The sequence below is a fragment of the Bufo gargarizans genome, chromosome 6 (assembly GCF_014858855.1).
Source record: "Bufo gargarizans isolate SCDJY-AF-19 chromosome 6, ASM1485885v1, whole genome shotgun sequence".
NCBI classification, from domain to species: Eukaryota; Metazoa; Chordata; class Amphibia; order Anura; family Bufonidae; genus Bufo; species Bufo gargarizans.
The window spans coordinates 335,847,966-335,867,389 of record NC_058085.1 but is presented as its reverse complement, the minus strand read 5'-3'; the positions used below and the strand labels follow the sequence as shown (position 1 = coordinate 335,867,389).

The 19,424-nt window shown below is 42.8% G+C and overlaps 1 protein-coding gene across 1 annotated transcript in view; it reads right to left on the bottom strand.

Annotated features, from left to right (window-relative positions):
- The window catches only part of TCERG1L (transcription elongation regulator 1 like), a 324,890-nt gene that overhangs the window by 289,744 nt on the left and 15,722 nt on the right, over positions 1 to 19,424 (bottom strand). The window contains exon 2 of the mRNA XM_044299170.1: positions 16,446 to 16,589. Coding sequence (XP_044155105.1) covers positions 16,446 to 16,589 — 144 coding nt within the window. The remainder of the gene's footprint in view (positions 1 to 16,445; positions 16,590 to 19,424) is intronic.

Below are 19,424 nucleotides of genomic sequence, written 5' to 3'. Positions count from 1 at the left end.
AGGTAGTTTTATCAATAGTGCCTATTTGAAGATGATGATCAAGGAAGTTGCCAATTTCTTTTTTAATGCGGAAGAGTGGGTTGAGTGTGACTTTTTGGTATGTACTGACATCGGTCAGTTGTCGTTTGATCTCAGCTATATAGGCTGTGGTATCCATTACCACAATAGCTCCTCCTTTGTCCGCCGGTTTTATGGTTATCGATTTGTCGTCTTGAAGAAATTTAAGGGCCATGTGTTCCTCGCTTTTTAGGTTTTGTGGAGTGTGTATAACTCCTGTCTTAAGGTCATTTATGTTCTTAGTGATTTCTTTTTGTACGAGGTTGATGAAAGTTTCTGCAGCGTGATAATGTTTAGGGGGCATGTATTTACTTCTATTGCTTAGGTTTAAGGACTTTAGGGAGAGTTCTGTAGTGTTACTGGGTATCGGAGCCGTTAGTGGTGTTGTTGGCTGTGTAGAGAAGTGTGCTTTTAGTCGTATGGATCTGTAGAATCTTTGGAGTTCTTGTTCGAGTGTGAAACGACGTAGGTTACCGTAGGGACAAAAGGATAGACCAATGTGGCGCCGCCATATGCCAATGCATTCATGGCCAAATTTGAAGAAGACCTAGTCTATACCAACCCTCTCTTTCTGACCCATGCCAAAATTTGGCATCGATACATCGACGACATCTTTTGCATTTGGCACGGCGATGTAAACTCATTTACTGAATTCACTGAATATATCAATAGCCAAGATCCCGACCTAACTTTCACCTCCCATACAGATGTGCTATCCATCAGTTTCCTGGACACAATAGTCTTAAAAACAGAGACAGGTACCCTCACGACAGATCTATACACCAAACCTACTGACCGGAATACCCTATTACATTTTTCCAGCTGCCATCCAAAAAATACTAAAAAATCCCTACCACGCTCACAGTTCAAAAGAGTAACCAGGATAGTAGGAAATCCCGCCCTGAAAGAACAGCGACTTACTGAGATGTCCAACAAATTCCAAAATAGAGGCTACCCCACTTCCCTACTCACCAAAGAACTTGCACTTGCCACATCCACTGCACCTGTACCACCTAAGACTATATCCCCACCACGAGTCCCTTTAGTGGTAACTTATCATCCGTTCGTCCCGAAGATTCAGTCCATTGTTAAAAAACATTGGCCCCTCCTTCAACAGTCTTATCCTGAAGTCGTTGAATTCAAACATCCCTTCCGGATGTGTTATAAAAGACCGAATAACTTGAGAGACAAACTTGTACATGCCGACATCGGCCCACTCAAAGCCACATCACAACAAACCACCCTAGCCCCGAAAAAAACAGGAACATACCCATGCCTACACTGTGCACAGTGCACTAATGTAATTAAAGGGAATCGCATAACACATCCCCGTACGGGTAAAATTTACTATTCAAAAAATTTCTTTACATGCAGCTCCTCATTTGTAGTGTATTTGATCAAATGCCCTTGTGGCCTAGCCTACGTGGGGGAAACCACGCAAAACATACGCGATCGAATTTCAAAACACAAATCCGATATCCGGTGTAATAGAACTGAACAACCCATCCCACATCACTTCTCCCTTGCTAAACACCAAATCAGCCAACTCAGATTCCAAATATTGGAACAAATACCGGCGGGAAGAAGAGGCGGTAACCGGATCGCGCGTCTGAAAGAACGCGAATCGTTTTGGATATTCGAACTCAATACCCTTTTTCCAAATGGTATGAATCGGGACTTTGATTTTTGTACATCGTGATTTTTGTACATCGTGACAACTCATCCAGACCTATACCACCAAACGTGAGGATATAGTACTAAAGTTGGACATATATCTGATAATCTCCACATTTACCTCTTTCATTCTCTCTTTTTGTACTTAATGCTCATGATCTTTCATTATAATGAGATATTTACTAATACCATTTTCTTTTACCTCCCACAGACAAAATGACTCTTTAAGTCCATCCCAATCAGGTAGTATATGATATAATATAGTCATATAGTATTTAAGCTACAATATAGTCATATTATAGTATATAGATACACAACATAAGACGTACTCTTTGGCAACATGGTTGTATTATACCCCCCTTTTTAAAAATGACTGTACTAGTCTAATTTATATGTCTATAGTCTAGTGACCATAAAACATATATATCCTGGTTGGGTCACTCTATGCATCTCTATTATCAGCTTATTCTGCATGTAGCTATTCATAATGGGCCTCTATTCTTAAGTCCTCCATGCCTTACTATCGCATCACCCATGCCAGCACTTCCTTGCCAGCTCAGGGCTCAGCGGGCCGAGTGCGCATGCGCGCCGGCGCCGCCGCCACAGTGACGTCATCCGCCTGCGCGCGGTGGTGTCATGCGTGCGACGGGGCCGGAGGCGTGCGCATGACACCGGCGGCACCATTTAAATGAGATACGAGCGCCGCTCAGACCAGCGCATCCCACGCAGGCATTATGCAGCCCGGACAAAGGTAATACTGAGCGACATGCTCATTTACTCTCTCCACAGCAGCTTCTATTAGGATGTCTCCATGGGACGTGACCCAGACCCTTACCTATTACTATATCAGAGGCCTCTCTTCTATTTGATGTATACCTACATGCCTATTTTGCTCACACTTCAGCATGTTATTAAACCTCATGACAATCGCTTTAACCTCTGAAACCTTACAGGTCTCACCATCCTATAGAAGCACCGCTACCCTGCATGACTTTGCCTGTTGTTGCCCTTGACAATTATGAACTTTTGTGAGAAATATCACTACTCTATTATGTTGTGGACTTTGCCTACTGTGGCCCTTGACAATTATGAATTTTTGTGAGAGACATCACTATTTTCACCTACTGTGGATTCCAGCCATACTCCCTCTGCCTCTTCCTATGTTTTCTTCCTATGTTCTCTCTTATACTTGCCATTTAATGTTGTACGTTGCAACTCCATAATTGAGAATATCTGTATGAACTATGTTTGAAATGATGCTTACCTGTTACCCTCTGCGACATCAGCAAATCGCCAGTAGACAACATGACATGTTATATATACTATGAATTATACTATGAATTATAAATGTAATGAATTATACTTCAATTTACTTTAATCGCGTATAAAGCTTTCTGACACATTATATTGTATCTTACTCCAGGCCGTGATCAAGGTCCCATACAAGGACCGAAACGTTAAACGTTGGCCAAGTCTATGCATTCCTGGATGCTTACAAATTATGAAAAATTATGAAAAATTATGAAAAATTATGAATAATGAAATAATATCATGGAATGAAAATTATGAAAATTGAAAATATAAAATAATCTTCATATATACAAAAAACGAGTGCCGTGGTCTCTTTTACTACTTTACCTATTAGTATCCTGAGGCAGGGACGTCCAGGGCCTATAATATTTTAGGGAGAGGTTCTGGACGGGGCCGCCCTTGTCAGGGCGATGACTCCGTATTAAGAGGTCATCGGGGACTTCTAGACCTAACAGGGCATTCCAGGGACAGAGGTTTTTTTTAGGACCCTGCCCTTGCTGAAAGATTGACCACTGGAACTTCAAGACATTATCCAGACTACTCTTATTTACTGGTAAAACCGTTCCTTACATATTGTGGAATTCATACCTGATTGGGAAGTTTTGTAACTTTGCTGTGTGGTTGGTGCTGTTAACTCTGGGCACCCATGGTAATATTGTCTGTTTTTTGTTAGTGATTTTTGTTGCAAGGTTGGTGGTGTGCATATACATAGCCCTATATTTTTTGATTGTACACTCTTAACTCAGAATTTAATAAACGTTATGTTTTAATAGATATGCCTGCTTCCAACAAATATTGATTAAGGGGTTCTATATACCTGCTTCCACAAAATATTGATTAAGGGGTTTTATATACCTGCTTCCACAAAATACTGATTAAGGGGTGCGATATACCCACTTCCACCAAATATTGATTAAGGGGTTCTATATACCTGCTTCCACAAAATACTGATTAAGGTGTGCGATATATCTGCTTCCCCCAAATATTGATTGAGGCCTGCTTCCACAAAATACTGATTAAGGGAATTGATACACGTGCTTCCACCAAATATTGATTGAGGCCTGCGATACACCTGCTTCCAGAAAATACTAATTAAGGGGATTGATATAACTGCTTTCACCAAATATTGATTGAGGCCTGTGATACACCTGCTTCCACAAAATACTGATTAAGGGGTTTGATATACCAGCTTACACCAAATCCTGATTGAGACCTGCTAGATACCTGCTTTCACAAATGCTGCTCTTCTCTATTGACTTTGGCACAGGGTCATTTTAAAAATGACACGCATAGGAAGAGGCAGACCATTCCGTAGGGGTGGTAGGGGTAGGGCAGGTGCACCAGGCCGGAGCCTAAGTGGGAAGTTGGAGAAGGTGCGTGCGATTACGTCAAAGGATGCACCAGAGTTGGTTGAGTGGCTCACTCAGCCTTCCACTTCTGCACCCTACACATCCTCTGTGTCTGCACCCTCCTCACTGTTTGCTGTGTGCACCCCCAAAGACACCAGCTAGTTCACCAACTACTGTCATATAAACTGGTGGACTCGAAGGCCTTTAGAAAATTTGTGGCCATTGGCACACCGCAATGGAAAGTCCCTGGAAAGGAAATATTTCTCCCAGAAGGGCATCCCAGAGCTATATGGCCACGTTCAGCGGCAAGTGAATATATCTCTGGCACACAGTGTCATGCCAAGATACATCTGACCATAGACACATGGTCTAGCAAACACGAGCAGGGAAGGTACATAACTTTAACTGCCCACTGGGTGAACCTTCTGACGGACATCAAGCATGTAACCCGTGTGTGGATTTGGTGTTACCGCCATTGTATGCAGGCTTGCCTCCTCTTCTCCTCCTCCTACACCATCCTCCAGCTCCTCCTCAGCTGACTCCTCCTTTTCCACTGCTTTCGCCTCTTCCGCTGCACCCCCCAAACTCCCCAGAACCTATTTGACATGCCAGGTGAGACGTTGCCATGCTCTGCTGCAGCTGTTGTGCCTGGAAGCCAAGAGCCACACTGGTCCTGCACTGCTTTCGGCTCTGCGGTCACAGGCCGATCAGTGGCTATACCCGCTCAATTTGACAGTTGGTAAAGTGGTGTGCGACAACGGTATCAATCTGCTGAGTGTGCTGATACAGGACAAAATTGCACATGTGCCGTGCATGGCACACGTCCTGAACTTATTTGTGCAGCGATTCATTGCGTCTTGCAGCAGGCCAGGAAAATCTCTGGCCATTTTAGATCTTAAACGGCCATGGCTCGCCTTGCTGATGTTCAGCGGCGACACCACGTGCCAGTTAGATGTCTGATTTGTGACAGCCCAACGCACTGGAACTCCACCTTGTATATGCTTGATAGGCTGCTCCAGCAGCAACGTGCCCTTAACGACTGCCTGTACGAACTCTGCAGCAGGACAGGTTCTGGGGAGCCTGGTTTCTTTTCACCGTGCCAGTGGCTGCTCATGCGCAATGCATGCATACTTCTGCGGCCATTTGAGATCACCAAACTGGTCAGTTGCAGCCAGGGTGCCATCAGTGACATTGTAACTTACGCCTTCTTTCTGAAGTGTACATTGCATCATGTCATTGATCAAGCCGCCGAGGAGCAGGAGCTGGAAGATGAGGAAGTCGCAATGCTTAATGAATTCCCAGGGGGGGCTACTCCATCTGAGGCAAGTCAGCAGGAGTGTGAAGAGGAGTCAGAGGAGGATGGTAGCTGAGGGGAGGAGGAGCAAGAAGAGCAGGCTTTGATGGGGACTTTAAACTTTTTGAGGATCCCTGGTGTTGTCCGTGGCTGGGAGAGGGGACCGATGACGACATTCTCCTGGGCAATGAGCAGGAGCCAAAGCACTCCATCGCTTCCAATTTAGTATCAAATGGGGGCCTTCATGCTTCAGTGTTTGAAAAGGGACCCTCGTATAAAAGCATAAAGGGCAAGGACCAGTACTGGATGGCAATGTACTTAGACCCCCGGTACAAACACAAAATGGCGGACATGTTACTAGAATCACAGAGGGCTGGCAGAATGCAGCATTTCCAGGCCTTGCTGCGAGAGATGCTGCATTTTGCTGTTGCGTGTACTGGCAAAGGAATTTCCACCCACAGCAAAACAGGTGCAGGTACCAATCTTACCACGCCTGCAAGAAGATGGCAGTTTGAAGATGTGTTGGTCACTTTGGATATAAGATCATTCTCTCAGCCAACCCATCGACAGCCGCCCTCCGGATCCAGCCTCAGAGAACGCCTAGACCGACAGGTGTCTGACTACATCTGGTTAACAGCCGATGTGGACGCTCTGAAAAGCGAGGAATCCCTGGACTACTGGGTGTGCAGGCTTGACCTGTGGCCAGAGCTGGCACAATTTGTCATGGAACTCTTGGCTTGCCCCTCGTAGAGTGTCCTGTCCGAAAGGACGTTCAGCGTAGCAGGGGGGATTGTGACCGATAAGCACATTTGCCTAGCTCACAACTTCCTCACATTACTAAAAATAAATGAGGCATGGATCTAGGAGGAATTTAACACCTGTGACGACCACGTGTAATTGAATCTCCTCATGTCAGCCCACACATCTGCCACAACCCAGAACAAAGAATGGTCTTTGTCTTATGTATATACAGTGACATAAATGGCCTTTTTTGTCAGGCAAATGACTATTTTGGGGGCATCTACTCCAGTGGCCTACAGTAAAATTTTTATCCAGTGACCGCCTATTGTACCTCCAGCTCTATAGTCACTTGTTCTTTTCTGTCAGATGAATGCTTAATTTTTGGGGCCTGTACTCCACTGGCCTACAGTAAAATTGTTATTCAGTGACGGACTAATATACCTCCAGCCACATAATCACTTGTTCTTTTCTTTCAGATGAATGCCTAATTTTTGGGGCCTGTACTCCTGTGGCCTAAAATAACATTTTTCTAGGCTCCAGCAGGGCATATTTTTGAGAGTTTCCCTTTAAGACTTAATCCCCTGATTAAAATACATATTTTGTGTGTGAATTTTTGCCATTGATCCCCTACTGGTATGTCACTGTCCATGTTGTGGGACTATTTGTGCACTTCTACAAAGTATTTGGTGGCTGCAAATATGACTTGAAGGTTTTTCAGGTTCGCCTGCGATTAAAGTGAATGGGGCCTGCTGCGAACGCGCGGTTTGCGAACATTTGATCGTGAATGCGCGTTCGCGAAACGTCACAATTGATGTTCGTCCATCACTAATTATGACATCATCATTCGCGCCCAGCGTGATCGCTTGGTGACATCATCATGCTCCCCACAGGTCCTTTGGCGGGTTTTCTTCAATGAAGACGGGAGCAGACGGCCTCTCCGCGACCTAGTTGATGAGGTGAATATAATTTTTTACCCCTGATTAACCCCTGAACATCTTAATGTGAGTCACAGATGCCACAATGAGCATAGAACGCGGCATCCGAGGAGTTGTTTAATGGGGGGGACGGGGCACGATCGCTATTCCCATTATTGAGCCGCTCCATACAATGAAAAGCGATTTGTGACAAAGTAATTTATAATGAATAAAATTTCTTGTTAATTTTCGGCGAAGCAGCCTAATTAAATTTAACTTCGCTCATCTCTAGAAATGTATTTCATTCAGCAATTTCGCCAACGTTCACCAAGAAATTTGATTCGTTACGAATTAATTTGTCATGAATCACTATAAATCAGGTATACCCAGTCCACTCTGCCGCGGTCGTGTTGGGGCCATGCTACGGTGAAGAACTGTGCGGCAGCTACCATTCATTTAATAATGAAGACCGCACTGTATATATGTTAATGGCCACGCTGCACCTTTAAACACGGGCTGTTGCTGGTACAGGGATTGGCTGGTTAGATGGGGGTACAATATGTATATTATTGCTGGTCTGTCCTGCAATATCCTAACCTGTCCTGCAGGTTATTTGACAAACACAGAATATAAATCAGCTCTGGCGTACCCACTTCTTCAACCCCAGCGCTCTCCTGCCCTACAGGTGGGAGCCCTTCTTCTGCCATCTGCTTTTCCTCCTTTTCCACATCATCTAATATCGAAGACAATATGTCATTAGTAGAGATGAGCGAATCAAAGATGACAAAGTGGAATTCAATCCAAATTTTAGAGAAATTTGATTTGCACCGAAACTGAATTTCCTCACACTTCGTGGTAACGAATTGCATTTTTTCCTAAAATGGCTGCTGCACGTGTGAGCACATGGAGCAATTTACTCTGGGAACAATGGATCACCCATAATGCAATGCATGCAGCCAATCAGCAGCCAGCCAGCCCTGTGATGTCACAGCCCTATAAATAGCCTCAGCCATCTTGGATTCTGCAATTTTCCAGTGTACTTAGTGCAGGGAGAGACGTCAACAGGCAATAGGGACTGTGCTAGAAAAGACTTCATTGTGCTAAAAAAACGATTTACAAGTTCAGGGAAAGATTATTTAAGGTGTAGGAAAAGGATAGGGAGGAATCATTCCACAGCATTTATGTAGAACAGGGTTTAGTAGGGGAGGTTACAACCTGGGTCATAGGAATAATCCTATTACACCTTGCTGCACTGACTGGGGATACAAATTGCAATTATTCAGTTCTGTATTTCCCCAAAAAACTTTCTTGTTATTGGGGTGCAAGTGCTGTTTAATACAGCCATTAACAAAAATGATTTGCCGTTCAGCGGTGCAGTTATATGTTCTAAAGCCCTTTTCGTCATGTATGAGTGGCAAAAGAAAATATATTTGCCATTTAGCAGTGCAGTTATATATTCTAAAGCCTTTTGTGGAGTGTATAAGTGGAAAAAAGAAATATATATTTGCCGTTCAGCGGTGCAGTTATATATTCTAAAGCCTTTTGTGGAGTGTATAAGTAGAAAAAAATAAGGGCCTATTTGCTGTTCAGCGCTGCAGTTATATGTTCTAAAGCCCTTTTGTGGAGAGTATAAGTGGAAAAAAGAAAAATATATTTGCTGTTCAGCGGTGCACTTATATGTTCTAAAGCCTTTTGTGGAGTGTAGAAGTTAAAAAAAGAAAAATATATTTGCCGTTGAGCGGTGCAGTTATATATTCTAAAGCCTTTTGTATTGTGTATAAGTGGAAAAAAATAAGGGCTTATTTGCCGTTTAGCGGTGCAGTTATATATTCTAAAGCCTTTTGTGTTGTGTATAAGTGGAAAAAAAAATAAGAGCCTATTTGCCGTTCAGCAGTGCAGTTATATATTCTAAATCCTTTTGTGGAGAGTGTAATTGGGGAAAAAATATATATTTGCCGTTGAGCAGTGCAGTTATATATTCTAAAGACTTTTGTGTCGTGTATAAGTGGAAAAAAATAAGGGCCTATTTGCCGTTCAGTGGTGCAGTTATATGTTATAAAGCCTTTTGTGGAGTGTATAAGAGGAAAAAAGAAAAATATATTTGCCGTTCAGCGGTGCAGTTATATGTTTTAAAGCCTTTTGTGGAGTGTATAAGTGGAAAAAAGAAAAATATATTTGCTGTTCAGCGGTGCACTTATATGTTCTAAAGCCTTTTGTGGAGTGTAGAAGTTAAAAAAAGAAAAATATATTTGCCGTTGAGCAGTGCAGTTATATATTCTAAAGCCTTTTGTGTCGTGTATAAGTGGAAAAAAATAAGGGCCTATTTGCCGTTCAGTGGTGCAGTTATATGTTATAAAGCCTTTTGTGGAGTGTATAAGAGGAAAAAAGAAAAATATATTTGCCGTTCAGCGGTGCAGTTATATGTTTTAAAGCCTTTTGTGGAGTGTATAAGTGGAAAAAAGATAAATATATTTGCCGTTCAGCGGTGCACTTATATGTTCAAAAGCCCTTTTTAGCGTGTATTAGTGGCACAAAAAAAGTATTTGCCATTATGTGAAGTGAGAAAATTACAGCCCTTTTTTTGTGTGTATTAGTGGCACAAAAAAGTGCTTATTAGCCATTGTGTGGTAAAGTGAGAAAATTACTGACTTTTTTGGGGTGTTTTAATTTCCTTTTTATTTGTTTATTTTATCTAACAGTATGTCAGACAGACAAGTTCCAGGCCCTGCACATGGGAGTGGTAGAGGCTTAAATGTTTCTGGCGCAGGCACAGGTCGCAGCAGAGTAAAGGGGTGTGGCAGCAGGAGTCGCAGCGAGAGGCCTGAGCTCCCAGTGTCATCTAGCAGTCGTGTCTTGAGCAGCAACCTAGCAGTTCTTGAATGGTTGGCTCGGTCATCCACTTCGACCCAAGTGACATCAGACACCCCCAGCCAAGAGTCGGTGGGTTCGTCAGAAACAACCCATAGTTAGCATTGCCCGGGAGCAGGCCCTGTGCCCTCAACTGTCCTCAACCTGCCTCTGTCCTATTCTGTTCCCTCAGCCAGAGAAGTATTATATGCTATGGGCTCAGCCCCACTATACAGCGAGGACAAGATACTAGAGGACAGTCAACGGCTACTGGCTAGCCAAGATATGGAGAAAACATCCTCCGCTTCCTCCGCTAGGCGGTCAAGTAGTGATGAGGAGAGTGGCGTGGAAGCTGGTGTTGGGAGCAGTCAGGATCCTGACCCAGAGACCTTTGAGGAGGACATCAGTGACGTGCAGACATTATTCGCTGATGATGATGTAGCTGATCGCACTTGGGAGCCGGGTGAATTAGGGACTTCATCATCATCCGGAGAAGAGGGTGGCAGCTTGCCTATGAGGCAGCGGCAGAGCCAGCAAGTTGCTAGCGTGGTCAGGAGTCAGCAGATTGGCAGCAGTGGGAGGTCGGTAGCCAAACGTGCCCAGGGTAGACCACTTACTTTACAGGAGCCTACCTGCCTGGAAAGTAGTGGTGCACGGGTTCACAGCAGTCAGTCAGTGTGTAGTGTTGGGGATAAAATCACCTATTTGTCGTTGTGGCGGTTTTTTGTTAATCTGGGGGAGGCGGTGAACATGGCCATATGTAGAATCTTTGGGCAAAAGATGAAGCGTGGCCAGGGTAATCGAATCCTGGCTTTCTCCGCGACAACTCAAAATCGTAACCAGGTGTCGGTGCTGCGTCAAGGAGGGATGAGCCATGTGCCCTGCATGGCACACATGTTCAATCTGGTTGTCAAGCGGTTCCTGAAGTCTTCCACCATCTATGGTCTCCTCATAATGCTTCCACCTCACTACTATGTCATAGGGCCACTCTGTGGACTTGTCATGCTGTTCCCACCCTCCCCATTTCATGACTGGGCCACTATTTTGCCTTTCGGCCTGGCTGACATCATCATTTATTTTACCTTTCTTCTGATCTGTCAGAAGGAAGGAAAAAAGGGACGCATAACGGATCCTGTCTGTGTAGCAGCTGTAAGGCCTCTATGGTCCCATCAGAATTGGCTTGTGATTTGGTAGCCAAAAGCAGGAGTGGCTACAAAACACAAAAGACATGCAAATATTCTATTTACGTTTCATCTCTGTTTTGGCTCCACTGCAGGTTTTTTTGGCATTAGCAAAACTGAGGGATTACTGACCAAATGCTGACCGAGTGAAGGCGGATGCTCCCCAGACAGGATCCGTTTTTTTTTCGGGTTATTGTTCTGACGGATCAGAGGAAGGGAAAAACAATCAGTGACATCAACACAAACTTACTGCTGACACCCTATCAACTCTGTGGGGGGGCTCTACTTGTATAAGTGTTTAATAGAACAGGTTCTGTAGACATCTATATGGAATCAACTGATGACGATGTAAACGGACTGCGCTTCTTCTTGGCACTAACATCGATCTGTAAGGCTGAATTCATACTTGAGTTATTTGGTTTTAGCCCTGTGACTGCCCAAATAAGTGAAGTGTGCAGTGATTCTAAGAGAGACGCCTTTCATCTGCATGTCATATTGACTCACAGTATTATTTCACTACCATAGCAGTCTCCCTATGCGTGTTACTGCAAGGCACAGCGTTCTACACCACTATAAAGGCTTTCTGCAGCCAGGAAATAGCCGTTTTTTTATGTGATTCGACGCAAATAAATTCGGATCGAACCAATTTTTTTTGAAGAATTAGGCGAACTGGCCGAATCAAATTTTTGAAAAATTTGCTGACCTCTAGTCATCAGGAAATATCCAGTTCCTCCTCTATATGCATCTTGCTGACTTTTCTCGGACCTGGAGATCAAGGATGATTTGGAAAATTTAAATCCAGCAAAAGATAAGGATGGTCATCATTAAGACCTAGCCCCCCTAAGTGGTGCAGACTGGATGTTATTAGTTGGCATGCTGGCAGTGGAATAATAAAGGCTTCTATCTTATTGATATTGAATTATATATCTTAGTTTACGGCTGATGTAGGAATAAGTAAATGTAGGAATAAGCAGCATAATTTTCCCTTCACTTTCCCTACAATCTCCCTGCACTCTCTCTGCACTCTCCCTGCACTCTCCGTCTCCAATATTCTTCTATAAATCATTTTCAGCAACGCTGTCCCTAGCGCATGAGCGCTTGTCATATCTCTCCCTATGCTCAGCTGAAAGGACAATGGCGGAGAGCACGTGGGATGAGGGTTTTATAGGGCTGTGACATCTCAGGGGATGGCTATCTGTGGACTGGCTGGCTGCACACATTTATGAGTGATCTTGCATTCCCAGGCTTGTATCCTCTACATTTTGTTTGCTTTGTAAAACATGCAGCTGCCATTCTAGGAAAACCTGATTTGTTACCACAAAGTGTGAAAAAATTCTGATTTGTTTTGAATTGAAGTTTTCCTAAACTTTGGATGGAATTCTGCTTTAAATGCTTTACTTTGCTCAACACTAGCTATCAATATAAACCCCTTAATGCTATACAGGGATGTATGAAGGGGGCTCACGTGCTCAAATAAAGTGGGTTCCGGCTGTATAATATAGCTGATACCCGCCAGCAGTGACTGGGAATGAAGATTACTCTGAACTCTGTTTTTTACCTCCTCAGATGCCACTGTCAATAGGGACTGCAGCATCTGTGCGTTCAGACAAATACAGAGGGGTCTCTCTGTCTTCCGATTAGAGCCAATGCGGCAACATTTCAGGGCTTTAATTGGTTACTATGACAGACTGGGGCTTTGTGAATGCTTTCATGCCTGTTAGGCCTCATGCACACGACCATTCCGTTTTGTTGCGGTCTGCAAAAAACGGAAGCCGCCCATGTGCCTTCCGCAATTTGCAGAACGGAACTGGCGGCCGTCAATATAAATGCCTATTCTTGTCCGCAAATAGGACATGTTATATTTTTTTTAGCGGGGCCGCGGAACAGAGTGCTGTCCGCATCTTTTGCGGCCCCATGGAAGTGAATGGGTCCGCATCCGACCTGCCAAAACGGTGGCTCGGATGCGGACCCAAACAACGGCCGTGTTCATGAGGCCTTATAGTGAGTTGCCTGCAAAGCCTTGCCTGTAGCATGGCCTGACAAGCAGCCTGTAAAAATTCTATAAACAGTAATAATTTTCTAGCAGAATATAGCTGTGATTAAAATTTTAGCACACAACTCTGTAAACACATAACACATGGTGGAATTGCCTTTTTTTCAGTTGTACTCCACAAATATTTTTTTCCCTATCTTCCAATACAAGCTATGGTAAAAAAAGCGCTGACATTCAAACATTTCCCACAAATAAGAAGCCCTCAAATGGCTATGAGAACGGAAAATGTAAAAAGTTATGGCTCTTGGAAGGTGGAAAGGAAAAAAAAAACACAAGAAACAAAATTGTCCCGGTTCTTAAGGGGTTAAAATTAGAAATGAACAAATTGGTTAGTTTTTAAAGCACTTTCGATTCAGGTAGAATTGATTTTGTAAAAGGCTATGGAACTGAGCTGACACAGGAGTATCCGGTTTCCTTCTGAGCACCGTGTGAACTGGGGAAGTGCGGCAGGATCTGATCTGGGTGATCAACACATTGGTTTAATTAGATCTAATTATATTTTTGGAAATTCGCTCATTTCTATTTAAAATCCTGAAAAAACACTTCAAAGACTTTGATTTCTCATGAAACAAATTCAGCACAATATCACAACATACAGTACTAGAAAAAACCCTCGACAGACTGCAATTCACATCAAAGCCACTGGGTGACCGCACCTAGCCACATAGAAGATAGACATCTCGTGACACAATATCTCAAAATCACATTTTTTTATAAAGCTGGCTATTTTCACTGAACATATCTTGGAACACGTTGAGCCAAGAGGAAAGGAAAGGAAGGATGCATCTGTATTTGGGCAATTTTTATTTTATTTTAACTCCCTATGTTCAAAAATGAATGATCAAAATCTGTATATAGAGAATATACTGAATTGATACTGAAAGATTTGAATCCTCGGAGGTAAGGAAATATCTGCAGTGCCAGAATGTGTTGTGATTAGCCGGTGTCTGTTCAATAAAAACCAATCTGGGCTCGGCATTTCTCATAAGTATCGTTGTTAGGATTTAATGGAAAGATTTCCTTTCAGGTGTAATCAGTAATCTTTTCGGGAGACCAGAACTGGACAGGACTGGACATTGATTTTCTCTTCTCGCACGCACGGCTAGAGAGTCTTATCTTTTGTAAGCAAAGCATGAAGTGTTCCAGAAATTGTTGAATATTTTCATCTAGCGCTGCGCGTTCCTATTTTCTTTTGCCAAGGTCTCCTCCGCCGGGATTTCCAGTTCTCATTGCTCCATTTAAAATATAGAGTGTTGCTGTCATATCTGCACATTGTCCCTCAGCTGTATATATATATAATCATTTAAAGGCAAGGAGCTGCGATGCATTCAGCCAACACATAGGACAGCAGTGCATGAAGCATCAGTCATTCCTCGAGTACATTGGGGCTGCCCTATCTCCTAATATTGTTTTACTGCACAGTCAGCAGTTTCCTAATATATGTCTATTATATCTAATCTCTCGCTCTTTGAGAAAGGGGGTAGAGATGGAAGGCACTGGTTGTTTTCTAGAAACAGCACCACTGTTGTCCATTGGGCTGTGTCTGGTATTGCAGGACAATTTATGAACTCGAATGGGAATGGCACAACCCATGGACAAAAAGAAGGGCTTATCCACAGATTTTTATGTCTATGTACGTCCGTTTTGCAGACAAAAGATCTGAAAAGATCTGAATTTGGTACATGTGGCAGTGTTATTTCACTGTGGTTGATCTGTTTTTTTGTTTTGTTTTTGCATTCTTAAAAAACACAAGCTGTTTTACATTATTTTTTTTTGCATTTTTCTATAAAATGGATCAGTGAAAAGCAAAAAAAAAAGGTTTGGCATCCCATGTAAGGCCCCATGCACTCAACTATATTTTGCATCTATGTCCTCAGGGGTGCACCACCAATGATGCGGGATGAGGCGATTGCCTCAGGCAGCACCAGGTAGGAGCAAGAGGGGGGCAGCCGAAGGGGGATTATCTGTTTCTGCAGTTTAGTATTGGGAAGCACAGTGGGCACAGTATGTGGCGCTGTATTATCCTGTATGTTTTGTAGCTCTGTCTTTAACAGTAGGGCCGGAGGGAAGGGGTTAGGTTAAGAAACTGGCATTGGGGGGAGGGGGCGCCTTTCAGCTTTCGCCTCAAGCAGCAGAAAGGATATGTGCACCCCTGCATGTCCTGTCCACCTTTTTTGCAGATTGCACACGGCTCCGAAAAAAACGAAACGGCCACACCAGGATGTCATCCCCTGACAAAGCTATCGGTAAAATGCGTTTTATGCTGTTACATTCTCTTTATTCGACCATTCTCAGTGGGGCACTGCATTTGCGCTTTCTGCACTTTATTCCATTGCAGTCCGTTTCAGATGCCACTATTCTTGATTCCCCAAATAAGGCTATAAATATACAGTACATTTACACCTTATATTATGTGTTTACTTGTCTGCATTGAGTTTGTCCCTCACAGGATTTTTTTTCCCCTACTTTAATATGGATTCCTCAAATTTTTTAACTTTCATATATGTATTTTTTATTGCATCTAATGAAGGAAATATATTTTTATACTTTGTGGCTGTTTTTACTCTGAGCATTTGCACCATTGTTCTTTGTAGGGTTCTTTGAATTTCTTGGGTGTGTTCTCCCGATAGTCTAGTGATTAATAGGTTATTTAGTGGACAGTCAGAGAAAAGTGTCCATCCATGCACCACATTTATCGTCCAGCCTGAGCCGCTGGGATACATCTGGTGCTGGACTAGGCAGACAGTCTGCCATTTACAGGCTTAGAAAAATGTGCCAAAACATTTTAGTTTGTGACATTTTAGTGGCGCCATTCTGAACTCATAGTTGCCAACTGTCTCCAATTTGGCGCTGATTTTCAGGGTGCCCTAATTTTACCAACTGAAATGTTGGTAGTTATGTGAACCCCACTGGTCAAGTGACCATGCACATAGAAGAGTGAGAACATTAAATCCTTGCTCCATCCAGAGGCATGATGGGAGTTACATAAAGATTATTATTATTTTTTAGCTACATTGTAGTTACCTTGCAATTAGGAGTTTTCTTTTCACCCCATCGTTTTCCGGCATGTTGAGGGATGGCGGACGTGTAAACATGTGGAAAAAGAGGAATAATTTCTACACTTGAAGAAGGTGAAAATCCAAATGCAGGGGAATGACCTCCGACCCACTGTGAAAGAAAAGTCATACCATTAGTGCTAGTACATATAATGCATAAAAACAGCGAAGGTGGCCACCTTAGGGTACTTTCACACTAGCGTTTTTCTTTTCCGGCGCTGAGATCCGTCCTAGGGGCTCAAATCCGGAAAAGAACTGATCAGTTTTATCCCCATGCATTCTGAATGGAGAGTCCGTCCCTCAGGATGCATCAGGATGTCTTCAGTTCAGTCTTTTTGACTGATCAGGCTTTTCAGAAAACCGTAGCATGCAGTATTTTTACCTCCGGCCAAAAATCCTGAACACTTTGACTGAACGCCAGATCAGGCCTTTTTCCCATTGACTTGCATTAACGCCGGATCCGGCGCCGTGTGTTCAGTCAAAACGGATCCGGCTTTTGCATGTTAAACCCGAAAAATATGAAAAAAAAGTTAAAGTCCATAAATGGCGGATTCGTTTTTGCCAATGCATTTTTTCATTGTGATCAAAATCCTGATCAGGATTCAAATGTAATCAGTTTTCACACGTTTTTCCCGATCCGGTGGGCAGTTCCGGTGTCGGAATTGAACGCCAGATTCAAACAACGCTAGTGTGAAAGTAGCCTTAGATTAACGTCTGCAGGACCAATGATTTTGGTGGGATCGGCCAGCCACCTAATCTGTATTAGATGTTTAGCCCATGCTCGTTAAGCAGATGTTAGGTAAAAAGGATTGGGCCTGTTGTATTTCGACATGCCCTAACCTTTGTTCTTAAGGTACAGATATCGCTGGCAGTGGCTTATTCCCTTCACCCCAGCACATGCATACTCAGCTAAACCCAAGCATACATGTGTATGGGGAGGTCGGGAGGAAAAGTCGTCAGTCAACAGCTATTGAAGGTGTACAGCCATAACAGTTCTCCCGTGAAAGATATAACATGTATTAAAACTCTGTTCACACCTATCAGGTCTTTTCTCCATTGCCATCCAATTTTTTGGGCCAAAAAGAATTTTGAGAAATTCTGTTTTGCACAAATGTGTCAGAAATGGCTGATAACATATGTAATGGACAGAGAATACAATATATACAATGTGCCTCTTTCCACTTTTCTCATACATAGAAGAGAGTAGGACCTAAGACATAGTTCAAAGTTAGCACGTTTTGCAACCAAGAACATAACAGCAAGTACGTCCCCATGCAGTTTCCATGATCCTAATATCCAACCCCCATGTTTGCCAATAAAGTTGCTTCTTGCAGGTGAAACGTAGGACCAACCAGGAGTCCGCTGTTGTCCCTCCTATAGTAGCCCCCTGCTTTGCATGAACTATCTTGGGGAATACAGTGCTATGGATAATGTCAGAGTTTTCCCTTCTTAGACATTCATTGCTTAAAGGGAACCTGTCACCAGTTTTATGGTGTCCTAACTAAGGACAACATAAATAAGTGACTGATTCTTGCAGCAAAATGCTGGGTCACTTTCTTTAACCACTTAAGGACCACAGGTCATAGTGACCAGGCCCTTTTTTACAAATCGGCACTCCACAACTTTAGCGGTTTATTGCTCGGTCATGCAACTTACCACCCAAATTAATTTTACCTCCTTTTCTTCTCACTAATAGAGCTTTCATTTGGTGGTATTTCATTGCTGCTGACATTTTTACTTTTTTTGTTATTAATCGAAATTAAACGATTTCTTTGCAAAAAAATGACATTTTTCACTTTAAGTTGTAAAATTTTGCAAAAAAAAACAACATCCATATATAAATTTTTCGCTAAATTTATTGTTCTACATGTCATTGATAAAGAAAAATGTTTGGGTAAAAAAAAAAAATGGTTTGGGTAAAAGTTATAGCGTTTACAAACTATGGTACAAAAATGTGAATTTCCGCTTTTTGAAGCAGCTCTGACTTTCTGAGCACCTGTCATGTTTCCTGGGGTTCTACAATGCCCAGACAGTAGAAAACCCCCACAAATGACCCCATTTCGGAAAGTAGACACCCTAAGGTATTCGCTGATGGGCATAGTGAGTTCATAGAACTTTTTATTTTTTGTCACAAGTTAGCGGAAAATGATGATTTATTATTATTATTTTTTTTTTCTTACAAAGTCTCATATTCCACTAACTTGTGACAAAAAATAAAAACTTCCATGAACTCACTATGCCCATCACGAAATACCTTGGGGTGTCTTCTTTCCAAAATGGGGTCACTTGTGGGGTAGTTATACTGCCCTGGCATTCTAGGGGCCCTAATGTGTGGTTAGTAGTTTGAAATCAAAATGTGTAAAAAATGGCCTGTGAAATCCGAAAGGTGCTCTTTGAGAGAAATATCTCTGCAAAAGACAACTTTTCCCATTTTTTAATACAAAGTTGGCATTTGACCAAGATATTTATCTCACCCAGCATGGGTATATGTAAAATGACACCACAAAACACATTGCCCAACTTCTGCTGAGTACGGCGATACCAGATGTGTGACACTTTTTTGCAGCCTAGATGCGCAAAGGGGCCCAAATTCCTTTTAGGGGGGCATTTTTAGACATTTGGATCCCAGACTTCTTCTCACGGTTTTGAGCCCCTAAAATGCCAGGGCAGTATAAATACCCCACATGTGACCCCATTTTGGAAAGAAGACACCCCAAGGTATTCAATGAGGGGCATGGCGAGTTCATAGAAATTTTTTTTTTTGGCACAAGTTAGCGGAAATTTTTTTTTGTTTGTTTTTTTCTCACAAAGTCTCCCTTTCCGCTAACTTGGGACAAAAATGTCAATCTTTCATGGACTCAATATGCCCCTCACGGAATACCTTGGGGTGTCTTCTTTCCGAAATGGGGTCACATGTGGGGTATTTATACTGCCCTGGCATTTTAGG